General features: G+C 38.9%; 2 protein-coding genes across 2 annotated transcripts; both read right to left on the reverse strand.

Moving 5' to 3' along the window:
- Positions 1-1,252: 1,252 nt before the first annotated feature.
- On the reverse strand, positions 1,253-4,128 carry LOC116718757 (galactose-specific lectin nattectin-like). Its single transcript, XM_032560985.1, has 7 exons — positions 3,719-4,128; positions 3,554-3,619; positions 3,365-3,380; positions 2,723-2,817; positions 2,376-2,510; positions 1,747-1,849; positions 1,253-1,476 (listed from the first exon to the last, which is right to left on the reverse strand). Exons 2-7 carry the CDS (start codon positions 3,617-3,619, stop codon positions 1,409-1,411), a joined length of 483 nt encoding a protein of 160 aa, XP_032416876.1. The 5' UTR covers positions 3,719-4,128; the 3' UTR covers positions 1,253-1,408.
- Positions 4,129-7,435: 3,307 nt separating this feature from the next.
- On the reverse strand, positions 7,436-10,174 carry LOC116718748 (galactose-specific lectin nattectin-like). Its single transcript, XM_032560974.1, has 7 exons — positions 9,814-10,174; positions 9,649-9,714; positions 9,458-9,476; positions 8,800-8,894; positions 8,455-8,589; positions 7,818-7,929; positions 7,436-7,660 (listed from the first exon to the last, which is right to left on the reverse strand). The coding sequence occupies exons 2-7, from the start codon at positions 9,712-9,714 to the stop codon at positions 7,593-7,595; spliced, it is 495 nt and encodes a 164-aa protein (XP_032416865.1). The 5' UTR covers positions 9,814-10,174; the 3' UTR covers positions 7,436-7,592.
- Positions 10,175-16,788: the final 6,614 nt, after the last annotated feature.

The following is a 16,788-nucleotide window of genomic DNA, read 5'->3' on the forward strand; positions in this document are numbered from 1 at the left end:
TTAAAAGGTGTAACACTTGTGATATAATCTAGGTTGCTTGTGTTCAGAGGCAGAAACTTGCTCTTGTGCATGTTTACTTTATACCCAGAGATTTCCCCAAATTGAGAGAGGAGTGTTGAAATGTGAGGGATGCTCAGTTCTGGCTCCGATATGTATAACAAAAGGTTATTGGTATAAAGAGAGAGCTTATGCCCAACCCTGCCCCTGGTAATACCTTTAATAGAGTTGCTTGTCCTTATCACCAGACCCAGGGGCTCAATAGCAAAAGCAAAAAGTAAGGGGCTAAGTGGGCACCCCTGTCAGGTCCCGTGGTACAAGCTGAATGGAGTAAAAGTTATTTGTCAGAATCATGGCTGACGGAGAGAAGTACAGTAACTTGACCCAAGATATAAATGGCCTGCCAAAACCAAATCTGTCCAAAGTTTAGATTCTCTCCACTCTGTCGAATGCCTTCTCTGCATCCATGGAAAGAAGGCATTCAGAATTATTTTGACAAGGGGTATGCATAATATTCAGTAAACAGCATATATTATAAGAAGAGCGCCTGCTTTTAACAAGCCCTGTGTGATCTGGGGATATAACACTGGGTAAGACTCGCTCCGGGCGACAGGGCAACACTTTTGCTAATATTTTATAATCACTGTTCAGTAATGATATTGGCCTGTAGGATGAACATTCTGTGGGATTGTCCACGTCGAGGACTCAAGGCCTCCAAACGTGGGTCGCGCTATCCCCTACGCCAACATCATGTCCACATGTTTTATAAAATTTTCATTTTTACTTAATATTACTCTTATTATTCATATATCATATATATATATATATATATATGTGTGTGTGTGTGGGGGGGGGGGGGGGGGGGGGGGGGGGGTGTGCGTGCGTGCGTGCAAGTGTTATATAACTAAATTTGCCACTGACATTCTTTTATCCCGGCCCACTTCATCCAACTGTAATTTATCCCACCTGGAAAATATTTGTATGGAAATATTTATATGTTTCTATGTTGCTACATTACTTTAGCGTTGATGCTAATTTTCAGCATAAGAACACTGTGTTCCAAAGAAAGGGCACACTTTGGCAGGAAAGAGTGAAATGTTCTAGTGTTTATTGGTGTAGGTGCTCTGATTTCTGATGTTTTTCCGCATAAAGTTATAGCTGAGATTTAGAACTATTACCAGTAAATTTATAAGTTGCTGCATAAATGCAATGTTGACATATTTTAAATAAAAGAATCAAATCAATCAGTCAGATTTCAGAGAAAGAAAACATTTATTTAAGTGATCAAATGAAGTGAAATCAGGTTCTTCCAGCAGTGATGTCATCGAGGCTTGACATCCAGGTGGAAGTGACATCACCAGCAGGAAAGCCATATGGGCATTTCAGATTTTTATGCATTAGAAGAGAAAAGTTATGGGACTCTGGTACAGATGTAGGGAAGCTTCGTGTTACATTTGGCACCAAACAAAAGTGACTGTCCTGTAAAGAGACAAAGAGACAAATCCTGACTGCAAACCTTTGACAAAGACTTGGTACATGATTTGATCAGTTGCAGAAAGCATGCAGGGCAGATGAAGTGTCTTGCCCAAGGACACAACAGACATGAATGGAGTGGGGGTTCGAACCAGGAACCCACCGATTACATGACAAACTCCTACTTACTAAGCCACCAGATACAAAGATATTATAAAAATATACATTTAAATGAAATTATTAAATTACAGATTGGGTATCTCCAGTAACAAATACCTTCTACATTGATGTCCATGCATTTTTTCCCTTCGGCTGCGACATTTCGGGTCCAGGAATAAAACACAAACTTGGAACCATCACTCCAAAACCAGGTACCGTCCTGAAAGAACATCTTAGTTTTAAGTTCCTATGCAAACAAATCACACAGAACCAACCTAGACTTCTGTCACTCATTATAGAAAACATGAACTGTGTTTGGATCGTTTATATTTAAAACCCTCAGCTGGTCAGAGCAGCCGGTGGAAAACAGAGGCAGGTTCTGGTTCTGTTGGAGGTCTCCTCTCATTCCTCTCCACTGTTGCCACATGCTTCCTCAGCATGAGGGAGTTTAGCATAGTCAGTTATTCAATACAACTAACTGGGTTTCATGAGATAACTGTTGACCAATTGCTATTCTAATCTGCAATTAACTGCATCGTGTTATAACCAGGATCAACTGGAATGTATTTGACTGAACTGACCACTTTATTAGGAACACCTGTTCAATTCAATTCAGTTTATTTATATAACAACAATTCACAACAAAGGTCGTCTCAAAGCATTTACAAAAAGTGCCATGAGAAATGCATCTTGACATAAAAAGTCATCAACCAAACAGAGTTATTTATATGGTTTTAAATTCTCACAATTGATGTACTATGAGCTCCAATCCAACTTCTTGTGTAATTGCCAGTTGTCGTGTAGGGAAGGTTTTTGAGGAAGTAGTACTCATTTGAAGTGTGGAATGTGGCCAGATTTCCATTCTTTGAGAGGCAGTCATTCTGAAAAGACAAAACAGGTTTAAACTTTCCTCTGTGCAGTGAGACAGTTGGTGCAGCTGAATATCGACCTTTAGAAATTATGGTTCTATTTGTTTAACGGAAATTAGTTTCTATAACCTTGTTGTTGGTTAATCTTATTGTGTTATATCAAAAAATTTACATTCTTTTTTTGGAATGTAGAAAATCTGTTGTGACCATCACATCTGTTGTACCTCTGCTGAAGCCCAGGACTTTTGATCATTCACATACAGGAAACAGCGACGCTGGAACCAAGTCCAACCAGGAGGACAGTCAACCTCTGTAATTTCTGAGAAATATGAAGAAAGAAGGTAAATACATAGATCTGATGATCAGCATCATTTTAATACTAACACAGTCAAGAGGTTCAGCTTCTTCAAACATTATGGTAAATATACATCCAAAAAATATGAGAAATTAATCCAAATTACAGCTTATGAAAATGGGAATTAAGTCAGTTAATAACTATTTAAAAAGTATAATCAATGTTAAATTAAATCAATTATCAACTAAAAATATTGCACTTTAACAAAATGATTTAGGAAATGACAGTTATTAGAAAATATATTCAAATGAAAAACCTCTGAAATGACACATTTATTGGTTCTGATTCAGCTATTTTATTCAGAAAATAATTTGCTTTCTTAGCGTTTCTAGCTGCCTTCTGTACTGACTAAACAATTTATTAATTTACGTTATACAGAAATTAAGTCCTGTACTTTTGCTGAAAGGATGACCCATTAAAGCAAAAGTTTCCTATCTTTTTAAAGAATTTCTCACAAAGTAATTGTCGTTTTTTAGATTATAGAAACTCCAACAATAAAAGAAGCACGTACCTTTCAGTTGACATGCCTGTGGATGGAAAAACCCAAAGTTTTAGGCACAAAATTCCCAACAAAACAAAGTTTCCTCATTGAACTTCGACCAAATGATGGCTCAGATTGCTCCATCTGATCTACGTCAGTCAGCCAAAGCTCACAACAGGGACATACCAGTCATTGTTTTAAGTCCTTCTCCATACTTACATCAGCTCCATCCCAGAGTCCAAAGCTCAGACCAAGAAGCAGAGTGAAGACAAGACCGGCAGCCATCTGTAGAAAGAATCGTTAGGAAAGTTCATAATTAGTATCACAAATCATCTCAATCAAGACATAAAGCATCATGATGAGCAGTAGGACTTTAAATGTCACCTTGTTTTGATGATTAGTTGAAGAGTCTGTTCCAGCAGCAGTTTCTGGTCACAGGATGTCTCAGAGATGGAAACACAGACTTTATATACCTTCAGTTTGTTTGTCTGTGAAGTGGAAATCTTTGAGTAAGTCACTGTCTGTTCTCGTTTTTGTCACTTTTTTACAAAGTGTTCAAGTTGTTGCAGAATCTTCCAGGATTCGGCCAAGGACGTTTTCCTGGTAGCGTGAAGAGTTACTTACCATAAGAACTGATTAGAACCGGACCAAACCGGCTGATGTTGCCACTTCTGCTTCTCTGTCCAGAACAGTGTTCTTGTATGGAATGTACTCTCTGATAACAGAAGTGTATTAAAAATGGACGTATCTGTGAGATGTTGCTCTGCTTTTCCAGACTCTGTTGGATTCAGAGTCTTTTGACTGCCTTCAAATAAAACACTTGAAAGCAAGCCAATGTACTTGTTAGAATTGTAAATAAAATCCCATATATATGCTTCTGTGTTTCTCTGGAACTTGAGTTGTGTTTCAAATGTCTGCAGGGAGCTGATAAATGTGCCAAATTGGAAGCAGATGCCAACCACTCTGGGGCCAAAACTGAGAGCTGGCCTGATAGGAAAAACACCCGAAGGCTAAAGGTCAAAGCTTGTGACCCAGAGACACGCTTGAGACCTCACCAGCACTAAGACCGGAGATTCCATTGTATTGAAAAGATTTATTAGTGTGTGTTAGCAGATGGTGTTTGTTTGCCCCACTCCTTCCAGCAGCTGCTAACTAATGTAACCAGGGCTCCCTGATTCTAATAAAAGAGGAGCAGGAAGAGAGGAACCTCGGAGTGATTTTTGGAGACTGTAATAATCACACTCTCCTCTCTTACTCTCCTTGAGTACAAATTTAATCACGTGTCTCTCTTCTTGTGTCTGTGTGAAAGCGTTTAGGTTGATTTGAACCTGACAGCACTGCCTTCCATGCAATGCATGTGTGGTATGTTAGTGCAGGTTCACCTATAAGGTGAGTGATGGGCAGCACCAACATAGCCTTTAAAGCTAAGTGTGTAGTGTGCATGCTCACACACATTTGTACTGAGCTGTGGAGATGGCGTGGTGTTGACTTCCATAATCCTGTTCTTCCTCAGATGTCGAGCAATTGTTTTCAGGACCGCAGTTGGGTTGGTGGTCTTGCTCCGCTCTCTGAGAGTGCGTGGGGTTCTTAACCAAGATCCCGAGTTGTTGTGGGACTTGGTGGTGAATTGTTTGTGGCTTCCCCCCTCCCCTCTGCTTCCTGGTGCGCGCACCTAACCTGAATGTTCATGGGACATGGGGGTTGTCATTTACCCAATTAATAATTTATTTTCATTTAGGTCGGTGTGCAACCGCTCATGGCGAGTCCTTATAATTTTTCGGCATGTTTATTTGCAGTTTGTAGTTGTTTTTCTTTTGCGTTTAGGTTTAATTTGTCATTTGCTTGCATGTTTTGTTTAGCTATTTTTTGGTTCATTTGCTCTGCATGTTCTGCTTTTTGCCATTTGTTTTTTCTGCATGATCTATTTTTTGTTGTTTTGTTTGCAGTGTTCTTTTTTGTATTTATTTCTTTGCTTAGTTATTAATTGGGTTTGAAAACAGCTTGATGTTGAAGAGCTGATGTGCAATATATATGTTGTGTATTCTGTGAAGTTTGTAAGTTGTTTTTTATGCATATATTCTATTGTTGTAGGCCTATTTTAAACTTTGGAGAAAATAAATAATTAATTTGAAGTATAGGAAGCTGAATAATTCTGGGGCTAATGTCCCAGGTGGCATTGTCGGTCATAATATTTTATAATTTAAATAGCAGATGCCACTAATGCCACACATGGAAGGCATATATTATTTTTCACTTTAAAAATCTGGCTTTTTTTCCACAGTTATTGTGGCCCGAACAGCAGATTTCTCCTCCGCAATAAATTGTTCTGAACAGAATGTTCAGAACAATTTATGCAATTTATGCAAAGGTTAAATATAGTTAGAAGAAAAACAAATGTCCTTTTAAATGCCATGGGGAAAGAGAGAGGTTTCCACTCATGCTTTGAGTGGTTTGGAAGTGGCTGGGCTTGACAGTAACCATTTTGACAGTCTTCCAGGGGTTCTCACACAAAACAAAATGTCTGTTACCTCTAGAAATACTGTCACACAACAAGAGCTGGCAAAATGGCCTTACCTTTCCAATGTTCAAATTCACTGCATAGATGCCAATGTTGACAAGTTGATTGGTACCAACACCCCTAAGGTATTGGGACCCTGGGACGCTGTCAGCAACCAAGGGAATGGCCCGTGTGCAGTAAAGACTGTACTTGGTTGGGTAATTAATGGCCCTCTTCAAGACAGCAAGAACATTGGATGTAAAACTGGACTTGATGTGGCTGCTGTCAACAGGAATATCTGTGTAACCTGCAAGAGATGTTAAAAACCAGTACAATCATGACTACAATGAAAGGAGTACAGACGAGAAAGGAATGTCAAAGGAAGACATCAGATTTTTAAAGATTATGGACAACTCAGCATTTCTTCAAGATGGTCATTATAATGTAAAGATGCCTTTCAGAAAAGAGCAGCTCAGTCTTCCTAACATTTCCATGGTCAACCAAAGGCTGTTGGGATTAAGTTAACATATATTAAATGCAGTGGTGGGCCGTCAGGGCCTGCAAGGCCTTCTCTGCTGGCCTAAAAATATCTGAATCACAAACTGATATTAATTATATTTTGTCCATGAATACGTATTAAATAAATCCAAATGGTCTGTCCGCTTCCTTTCATTGCTAGTCCCCCTGGCTGTGCTGCTTCCAGACGTGTATTTTCATATTTAAGCATTTAATCACATTTCAGCCGCTATTTGTTGCCAGGGTCAAAGAAATCTGCCTGGAGGCCTTCACAATCAGTTCTGCGGGCCCTGTAGCATAAAATAAATGTCGATCAAACTGTTGCTTCAACCAATCAGATTTTGAGTTGGCGACACCAAGGCCCTCTAGCAGGCGTACGGAAACGTCAGCGTATTCACACGCTCTGATTGGATAGTCAGAGCGTGTACTAGCCAGAGCTAGCAAGCTGCATCTGTAGCGAGCTGCACAAGCAAAGATATTGTTGTGTTGATTTAATAGCTGGTTTTCAACCCACAATGGGTGAAGGAGGAGAAGAAATGGATTTGGTTGGAGATTTACTGTCAAAGCCATTTTCAAGACGGACTTTTCAAGAAAAGCTGGACATTGTTAAGCTAGGTCAGGCAACTCCGGAGCTAGCAAGCCTGTCACAACCGGGAAAAGGATTTAATAATGTCCACTTTCAGTCTACTAACTAAAACTTATGCCAGAAATAGGACCGGGCAGGCTCGACTTTCAGCATCAGCTTCGATGGCGATAGAAAAGGACTTCTTCATGGAACGTGAAACGCACAGATAATCTGCACAACAGAGTAATTGAAATCTTCTTGAGGAAAGAAAGGAGGATGGATTTTGTGTACAAATAATCAGGATTTTTGGTGAGTAAAATGTTGCTATATTCCTAAATAATATTGCAATTTTATCAGGTTATTTTTGATGCTTTATTATGTGTGTCGCAGCTGTAGAAGTTTTATAGCCATAAAATAGTTACTGAGGGTTGGATTGATTCAGACGGAGCACTGCTGAAGGCCGAGGTGTGAAATGCACGGCCCGCCACTGATTAAATGCTAGAATTAAATCAAACAATCAAAATTCAGAGAAAGAAAACATTTATTTAAGTGGTCAAATGAAGTGAAATCAGGTTCTTCCAGCAGTGATGTCATCGAGGCTTGACATCCAGGTGGAAGTGACATCACCAGCAGGAAAGCCATATGGGCATTTCAGATTATTAGGCATAAGAAGAGAAAAGTTATGGCACACTGGCACAGATGTAGGGAAGCTCTTTGTCACAGCGTTCATCATTCACATAATCTCGTTCTGTAAAGAGACAAAGAGAGCAGGGGTTCGAACCAGCAACCCACCAATCACAGGACAGACTCCCACCTACTAAATCACTGGATATAAAGATCTTATGAAAACATACATTTAAATGAAATTATTAAATTACAGATTGTCAATTCCCAGTAATAAATACCAAGAAAGTTGATCTCCATGCAGTCTTCGTTTGAAACGGCATGGTTTGGCTCATGCACGCCCCAGGAATTAAACACAAACTTGGAACCGTCAGTCCAAAAAAAGTACCTTTCCTGAAAGAACATTTAGTTTTAAGTTCCTATGCAAACAAATCACACAGAACCAACCTAGACTTCTGTCACTCATTATAGAAAACATGAACTGTGTTTGGATCGTTTATATTTAAAACCCTCAGCTGGTCAGAGCAGCCGGTGGAAAACAGAGGCAGGTTCTGGTTCTGTTGGAGGTCTCCTCTCATTCCTCTGCACTGTTGCCACATGCTTCCTCAGCATGAGGGAGTTTAGCATAGTCAGTTATTCAATACAACTAACTGGGTTTCCTGAGATAACTGTTGACCAATTGCTATTCTAATCTGCAATTAACTGCATCGTGTTATAACCAGGATCAACTGGAATGTATTTGACTGAACTGACCACTTTATTAGGAACACCTGTTCAATTCAATTCAGTTTATTTATATAACAACAATTCACAACAAAGGTCGTCTCAAAGCATTTACAAAAAGTGCCATGAGAAATGCATCTTGACATAAAAAGTCATCAACCAAACAGAGTTATTTATATGGTTTTAAATTCTCACCTGTGTTGTATCATGACCTCCAATCCAACTTTCTGTGTCTCTTCCAGATACATTGTGGACAAGGTTTCTGATGAAGTTGTACTGATTTCCACTGTGGATTGAGGCCAAATTTCCTTTGAATGAGAGGCAGTGGAACTGAAAAAGACAAAACAGGTTTAAACTTTCCTCTGTGCAGTGAGACAGTTGGTGCAGCTGAATATCGACCTTTAGAAATTATGGTTCTATTTGTTTAACGGAAATCAGTTTCTATAACCTTGTTGTTGGTTAATCTTATTGTGTTATATCAATAAATTTACATTCGTTTTGAATGTAGCAAATCTGCTGTGACCATCACATCTGTTGTACCTCAGCTGCATCCCAGGTCTTGCGAGTTTCAAAAAACTTGAAACAGCGACCATCGTACCAAGTCCAACTTTCAGGACAAACACTTGTTGTGGCATCTATGAAGAAAGAAGGTAAATACATAGATATGATGATCAGCATCATTTTAATACTAAACACAGTCAAGAGGTTCAGCTTCTTCAAACATTATGGTAAAAATACATTAAAAAATATGAGAAATTAATCCAAATTACAGCTTATGAAAATGGGAATAATGTCAATTAATAATTATGAAAAAAGCATAATCAATGTTAAATTAAATCAATAATCATGTAAAGATACTGCATTTTAACAAAATGATTTAGGAAATGACAGTTATGAGAAAATATATTCACATAATAAAAACTCTGAAATGACACATTTATTGGTTCTGATTCAGTTATTTTAGTTGCCTTCTGTAAAAACTACTGGGACCTATCCGCCTTGTGGGATGGGATGTTTCCATACAATATGTACTGACTAAACAATTTATTAATTTACGTTATACAGAAATTAAGTCCTGTACTTTTGCTGAAAGGATGACCCATTAAAGCAAAAGTTTCCTATCTTTTTAAAGAATTTCTCACAAAGTAATTGTCGTTTTTTAGATTATAGAAACTCCAACAATAAAAGAAGCACGTACCTCTCAGTCGACATCCGGCCTGTGGACGGAAAAACCCAAAGTTTTAGCACAAAATTCCCAACAAAACAAAGTTTCCTCATTGAACTTCGACCAAATGATGGCTCAGATTGCTCCATCTGATCTACGTCAGTCAGCCAAAGCTCACAACAGGGACATACCAGTCATTGTTTTAAGTCCTTCTCCATACTTACATCAGCTCCATCCCAGAGTCCAAAGCTCAGACCAAGAAGCAGAGTGAAGACAAGACCGGCAGCCATCTGTAGAAAGAATCGTTAGGAAAGTTCATAATTAGTATCACAAATCAACTCAATCAAGACATAAAGCATCATGATGAACAGTAGGACTTTAAATGTCACCTTGTTTTGATGATTAGTTGAAGAGTCTGTTCCAGCAGCAGTTTCTGGTCACAGGATGTCTCAGAGATGGAAACACAGACTTTATATACCTTCAGTTTGTTTGTCTGTGAAGTGGAAATCTTTGAGTAAGTCACTGTCTGTTCTCGTTTTTGTCACTTTTTTACAAAGTGTTCAAGTTGTTGCAGAATCTTCCAGGATTCGGCCAAGGACGTTTTCCTGGTAGCGTGAAGAGTTACTTACCATAAGAACTGATTAGAACCGGACCAAACCGGCTGATGTTGCCACTTCTGCTTCTCTGTCCAGAACAGTGTTCTTGTATGGAATGTACTCTCTGATAACAGAAGTGTATTAAAAATGGACGTATCTGTGAAATGCTGCTCTGCTTTTCCTGACTCTCTTGGATTCAGAGTCTTTTGACTGCCTTCAAATAAAACACTTGAAAGATAAAGTTGAAACTTTATCAATTCTTGAGTGGTTTCTCTTGCTGTTTGATAAGGAATTTCCACCACATTCTTGATGTCAGAAGTGGGATCTGTCATGCCAGAAGGACTCTGTGGCAGAGGACAAGAGCATTCGGCCATCCTGAAGACTCAAAAACCAGCTTCAGTCCTCCTGTGTTAAAAACAGGGCAGGTTCTGGATCCTTCTCCAGATTTATGTCTCAAGACAATCCTGTCACAGAGGTCTAGAGATGATTCCTTTTGATTTCATGCTGGCTGCTCTGTGTTTAGCGGTGATCACCTTGCCTTGTTTGGAAACAATTCGAAACCTTCTGCAGTCTGAATGATGTTCCAGTGAGTTTTCTGTATATCAGGGTTAGGATCAGTGAGTTATTTCTAGTTCGTTCTTGACATGCAGCTTTATGTCATCCATGAAAAGATGGCCAATGATTACTCCTCTTCAGACTGGCATGTGTCGATATTCTACAGTTAAAGCACTTCAGGATCTATGTTTGGTGTCAGATCAGAGGAGCATGAGTTTATTGTCTTCAGCTGCTACGTTATCGACCAGAAACTGGTGCTTAGCTCTTTGAAGTCACAAAGTTCTATTTGATTAACAGAAATCAGGTTCTATAACCTTGTTGTTGGTGAATTTCATTGTCTTGTATCAATAAATTTAAAAACTAACTTCAGTTTTTAAATTGACGTCTGGACCCTTCGGTTGTGTTGAATTTACTCAGTGATTAACTGAGCAGTATTTACATTCTGTCCGCTTCCTTCACAGACATGTTATCGATGTCGTAGGATTCTACTTTTGACTGCAAATAACTAAATATCTGATTAGGGCAATGATTAATAACAGTAGTAATTTAGATCAGGATTACCAAGTCAGACTACTACCGATATCAGGAAAGTAACAGCCAAATATCTCAGTCCCAGTTTTACAACTTGCATTTGTTATTGAACCAGGTAGGTTTTAGTGACTCGGGCGAGTCCCAAGGATGACGTTTTAAATTTGGGCTACCAGCAACCTAAAAACATTTTAAACTTTTTCCTCTCCAGAATCAAACATCACAGCTATTTTACAACCATCAAAGAACTTTAAGGTGACTCATTAACTGAATGTCCACAACATCTTTTAGATTTTCTTTATGCTAAATATTTTATTAGTAAGGCAGTTTTGCAAGGGTCAGTACAGCTTAATTCAGTAGCAGAAATAATCAAATAAGTAAAATCAATCATCTAGTCTATCTTTCCCTACTGCTGATACTGAGAACTAAAAAAAAAAAGGGAACCTTTGAGAGAGACGGACGGAGTTTGGCGTTTCGAACCCCAGACCTGGCTTGATGATGAAGAAGGTGTTGCAGCAGGAGGAAGATGTTGATCGGCGAAGGCAGGAATCTCTGTAGGTCTGATGATCTTCTTCTCCGCATGGATGGTGAGGTCACACAGGACTTGGTGCTGGCAGGAAAAAAGGCACCAGTTCTTCTTCTTTGTCTTTGCCTTTGTCTTTGTCTTCATCTTTGTCTTTGGGGTCTGAACCCAGCCGATGAGAGAAGTGCGATTCGAAGCCACATGTTGCAGGGCTGACGGGTTGGTCCTCATGGCAGGACAGTCTTCGGCTCTGTGGCCCCGGCTCTTCTTCAGCTGCAGAGTTCTTTGTCCATCTCTTGGCTCGAAGCTGCCCGGAGGATCCAACAAAAGGTTCCTCTTTTGCACCCACCTTTTATAGGGTTTCTGACTGCTCAGACAGATGATCTCATATCCATCACTGTCTTACAGACATTTCCTGATGTCTGTGCTAATGTCTCAGGGTTGCTCAACCTCCTATGTCCCGACATTATGTCCTGATGTCTGCTGCCTGCACAACCTTTCACCTAAATAAGGTGTTGATCATCTCTGCTCTCCTGTTAGTTCCTTGCCTTTCACCTTTCACCTACTCTCTACCTCCAACATATCAGTGATGTTTAATTGCAGTTACACCTTTTTACACCATTTCAAGTTCAATGTAAAAATCACATTTATATCACATTTATTTTCTTTAGCTTCTCTGATCTAGCATTCATTTATAATTTTATAACCATAACTTATATCACATTTATTTTCTTCAGCTTCTCTGATTTATCATTCATTTATGATTTTATAACCATAACTTATTAATTATACTTATTATAATCCTAATGTGAGTTATTACAGATGTTTTTCTGAAAAGAAACCCAAAGAATAATACATGATTCTAATTATTTAATACTAAAATTACAGTTACTTGTTTTTCTTGTAAGTGTTCCCACAAATGTTCGTGTAAATATTATTACAAGTAAACCATTATTAATATAAGTATTTTACTTTGAATCTTATCAAATTACTCAAAATGTTTAGATTTAATTCTTTAAAACTTTAACCTTTGAGATAAGGAATAGTCTCAGCTATTTTTATAAATCTACAGGCTGGAAACTTACTTCCTCTTTTTCCAGGAAACCTGCTTTTCCTGTTTAATGACTCTCTCTGACTGACTATGATTTCTTATGATTAGATAGAAAAAAGTAGAATTAAAGCAAAGTTTGCTTTAGACAAAAACAACACACACAACCAGATTTATTTTATTGACACTTAAGTCTACTGTTGGGCCTTGATGTCACTTGAGTGATTCATTTTAAAGATAACTTTATTTATTATTACTGTTAAACTAAAATCTCCAGCATGGGGAAGTGGGATGAGCTCGGATTTTTTTTTTTTTTTTACCCCTCCAGGGGGTCTTTTTGTGGGCTCTAGAGTCCCTTTTCATGAAGTAGGCTGACAGGAAAGGGGGAAGGAGAGAGGGGAAGACATGCGGTAAATGTCGCCGGGTCCGGGAGTCGAACCCGCGACAGCCGCGTCGAGGACTTGAGGCCTCCAAATGTGGGTCGCGCTAACCCCTACGCCACCACGGCACGCCCCAAGAGCTCGGATTTTCTTGACACTGTCTATAACTAAATGCCTGATGATGCTTCAGTGAGACGATACGTGTCTCCATCTATTCTCACATCAGCCTGAGGAACATTTGTTCTACCTCTCACTTCCATCTGTGAGATGTTTTTGGGGCTTCTTGTACATTTAGTAATTTCCAAGTCATCCATTAGCTTATCAAAGACACCAAGATCTGGACTTTGACTAGGCCCAGGACTTTCCTTTTGTTACTTCTTAGCCAGTCCTTAGTGGGTGTACTGGTATGTTTGGGTCCTTGTTATGTTTCAGGGTCTAGTTCTGTCTCAGCTTTCAGTTTATGTCTGACATTTTTATGAAGCTTCATCTGATACACTGTACAATCCATGGTGGTTTCTACGATGGTGGACTGACCAGGTTCTGCTGCAGCAAAGCATACAACACTTCCTCCTCCATAATTCACATTTGATATGAAGTTTTTCTCCTGGACTGCTGTACTTGGTTTATGCCAGACATGTTCTCTGTCTAGAGTCTAAATAATTGAGTTTTAGGCTCTCCTACCCAAAGAACAATGTACCAGAAGTTTCTCTGCGTTCTTTCTGGCATTCTTACAAGGCAAAAGGTTTCCTTGAAGCTCAGACTTTTCATGTCTTTCTCAGATTGTACAGACATGCACAACTAGAACAGCAGTACCAAGACCCTACTTTAGGACATTTACGGGTTTTTGGACTTCTTTCAACGTATTTTGGTCAGTAATCATGGAACCTGCTTGGATTGACATATGTGTGCATATAGAGAGTTAATCTGAATGTCTTCCACCTGCAGACTCTGCATGACACAGCTGATTTCAGAGATCAGAGACTTCTTTGCATCTCACTATGGCATTCACAGCTGAGGTGATACAGATATAGTGAGTTTAATCATTAGAAGGCATAAAAGTTGGAGTGTCCTGATTTATTCCCCACCAGAAAATACATTTTACAGAATTCTTTAACACTCAATTGGATTGTTTTTAAAAAGAGTCATCATCACCACAGATAAAAAATACTGGAATCAAATGGCTTAATTACCTCCTCCTGGTGTAGGTCAGTTCTCCAGAGCCTTAATGAGCCTTCAGTCGTATTGATTATTGCAACAGCGTCTTCACAGGTCTGTCCAACAAATTCAATCAAACAGCTGCAGCTGATCCAGAACTGCTGCTGCTGGCGTTCTGACTAAAACCAGGAAGATAGAGCACATAACACCAGTTTTAAAGTCCCTCCACTGGCTCCCTGTAGCTCAAAGAATAGACTTTAAAATACTGTTGTTAGTTTATAAATCACTGAACGGCTTAGCACCACAATACATTAAAGATCTGCTGTTGTTGTATCAACCTTCCAGACCTCTCAGGTTCTGGTTCTGGTTCTGCTCTGCATCCCCAGAACCAGAACCAAACGAGGAGAAGCAGCTTTCAGCATCTATGCACCACAAATCTGGAACAAACTTCCAGAAAACTGTAAAACAGCTGAAACACTGACTTCTTTTAAATCTCAACTGAAAAACCCACCTGTTTAGGATTGTATTTGAAATGTAATCAATTACAAATTTATTGATGGAACTTGACTTAATGTCGTGTTTTGATTATTGATTCTATATTGCATTGTGTTTCTGTGTTTGTAATGATGTAAAGCACTTTGAAATGCCTTGCTGCTGAAATGTGCTATACAAATAAAATTTGATTAATTGATTGATTGATTGAATGACCTAGTTATTCCATTCAGGTGATGCAGCAGAGGCACATCTAAAGGGCCCTCGTTTGAGACCACTGGTCTAGAAAGTCTGATTCGTTTGGGAGGTGAGAATGTAAATTTGAATTCCAAAACGGACTATAAAAACGAACTCTGATCCACCTAAAAACCTCCGGTTGAAGTGAACTCTTGCATGGTTGAAAACATATCTGAATGCAACCTGGCTAGAAACCGTTCCAAAGCAGGAAGTGAACTACAGCGCAGAGCATTCTGTGTCAAAACAACCATAACAGCTGCGCGTTTCCACCGTTAGAGGAAAAAGTGGCTGGTGGTCAGACGTGGAGTAGAGGAGGTAAAGGCTTTCATACAAGACGTTCGCAGAGAGTTTTCTTTACTTAGCACTTTGGTCCTGTCGGTGTATAAAGTGCTTCATAAAAAAGTTGGTATGGTATGGTACTTATAAAGATAACAGAAATATTCTCCGAGTTGACTTCATACAAAAAAAATAAATATAAACGTTAATTTGTGGTAGAAAAACTGTTCACTCCTCACTCCTTCACCAAACAATCAGATCAATCACAGCAGGAGACTGACTGACAAGGAGGAGGGGCTAAGCAAAACAAATAAACAACAATAGATCTACATAACCTTAGATCTCTAACATTAATAATTTAGCAAAAAATACATTAGTCTAATTTTTAATAGGCTCCAACACCAGCCAAAAAGAGCCTCCGCTCAGTGTCTTCATCAGAGGTTTTTGTGTCGATTCCTTCAGTAGTTCTTGGTGCAGCGCCCCCACAGGCGACGGGGGGGAAAGGTTTTTTCATTTAGTTTGAATTGTTTTACACAGTTTAGTGTGAATGCAAACTACAGTCCTGAAAATATAACAAATGTTCAATTTTGATCCCCAATCAAACCAAGTCTACTGGATTATCAGGTGTGAAAACAGCCAGAAAGAAAACAGAACTCCCCGCCCAGAACTAAAATAGAAAATTTAATTCTAAATCTCTTTAGGTTGCAGAAAGGTGGAGCCTCAGATTTCTTTTGTCTGAATGTTCCCAAAGATGGTCGGACCTTCAGCAGGACATCAGCGCAGCTGTAATCTACAACACCACCACCAGAGGGCGACACTGCATCACTTTTTGCCCTTTTCAACATCAGATGAAAAACGTTTCGTGTATCTTCATCTAATCATGTCCTAGTTTGTTTGTGATGTCCCTCTGACACATTTATGCCTAAAATTATTCACACCGTTGCTAGAATTAGATTAAAGTAATCTTTAAATTTTACCCATGTTTCTTCTGACGGAGCGAATATGAATATTTATGTGTACCGACTTCCTTACTGTAGAGAATCTGTGTAGAGAGCTAAAAATTAGGGTGATGGCAAAAAGGCCTTCCTATCTCATCACCAAAGCTTCATCAAAGTGATTGATTGGTGAAAACCAATAAAGATTCTTCTACTAAATTTTGCTTTAACATGACATTTGTTGTGAATTGACGTCATATAAGTAAACTTAATTTAAACTACATTTTAAAAAGGGCATAGAAAGTTTTAAACAGAAAATCCATATTTTTAAGTTGATGTTCTCTTTTTACAGTTTTATTGTCTTAAGAAACTCCTCATTGCTGATCAGAAACAAATTTCTCAAATATCTGCAGGATGTCTGAATAACTTTGGGCTAAACTGCACATAAATAATTTAAATAGAGCTCTACTCCTCCTTTCATCCTTTCTTTTTCTTTGTTTTTCTTTCCCATCTCTACCAGTTTATCCTTCTCCCGTTCATTTCTGCCATTTCTTCTCGTCGTCAGCTCCCTGTGTCCCATTACAACCCAGACGACAGAGTGTGGCATTAACATCTGAATTAAAGTATTTCACTTGTGAC

Source organism: Xiphophorus hellerii, chromosome 1, assembly GCF_003331165.1.
Source record: "Xiphophorus hellerii strain 12219 chromosome 1, Xiphophorus_hellerii-4.1, whole genome shotgun sequence".
NCBI classification, from domain to species: domain Eukaryota; kingdom Metazoa; phylum Chordata; class Actinopteri; order Cyprinodontiformes; family Poeciliidae; genus Xiphophorus; species Xiphophorus hellerii.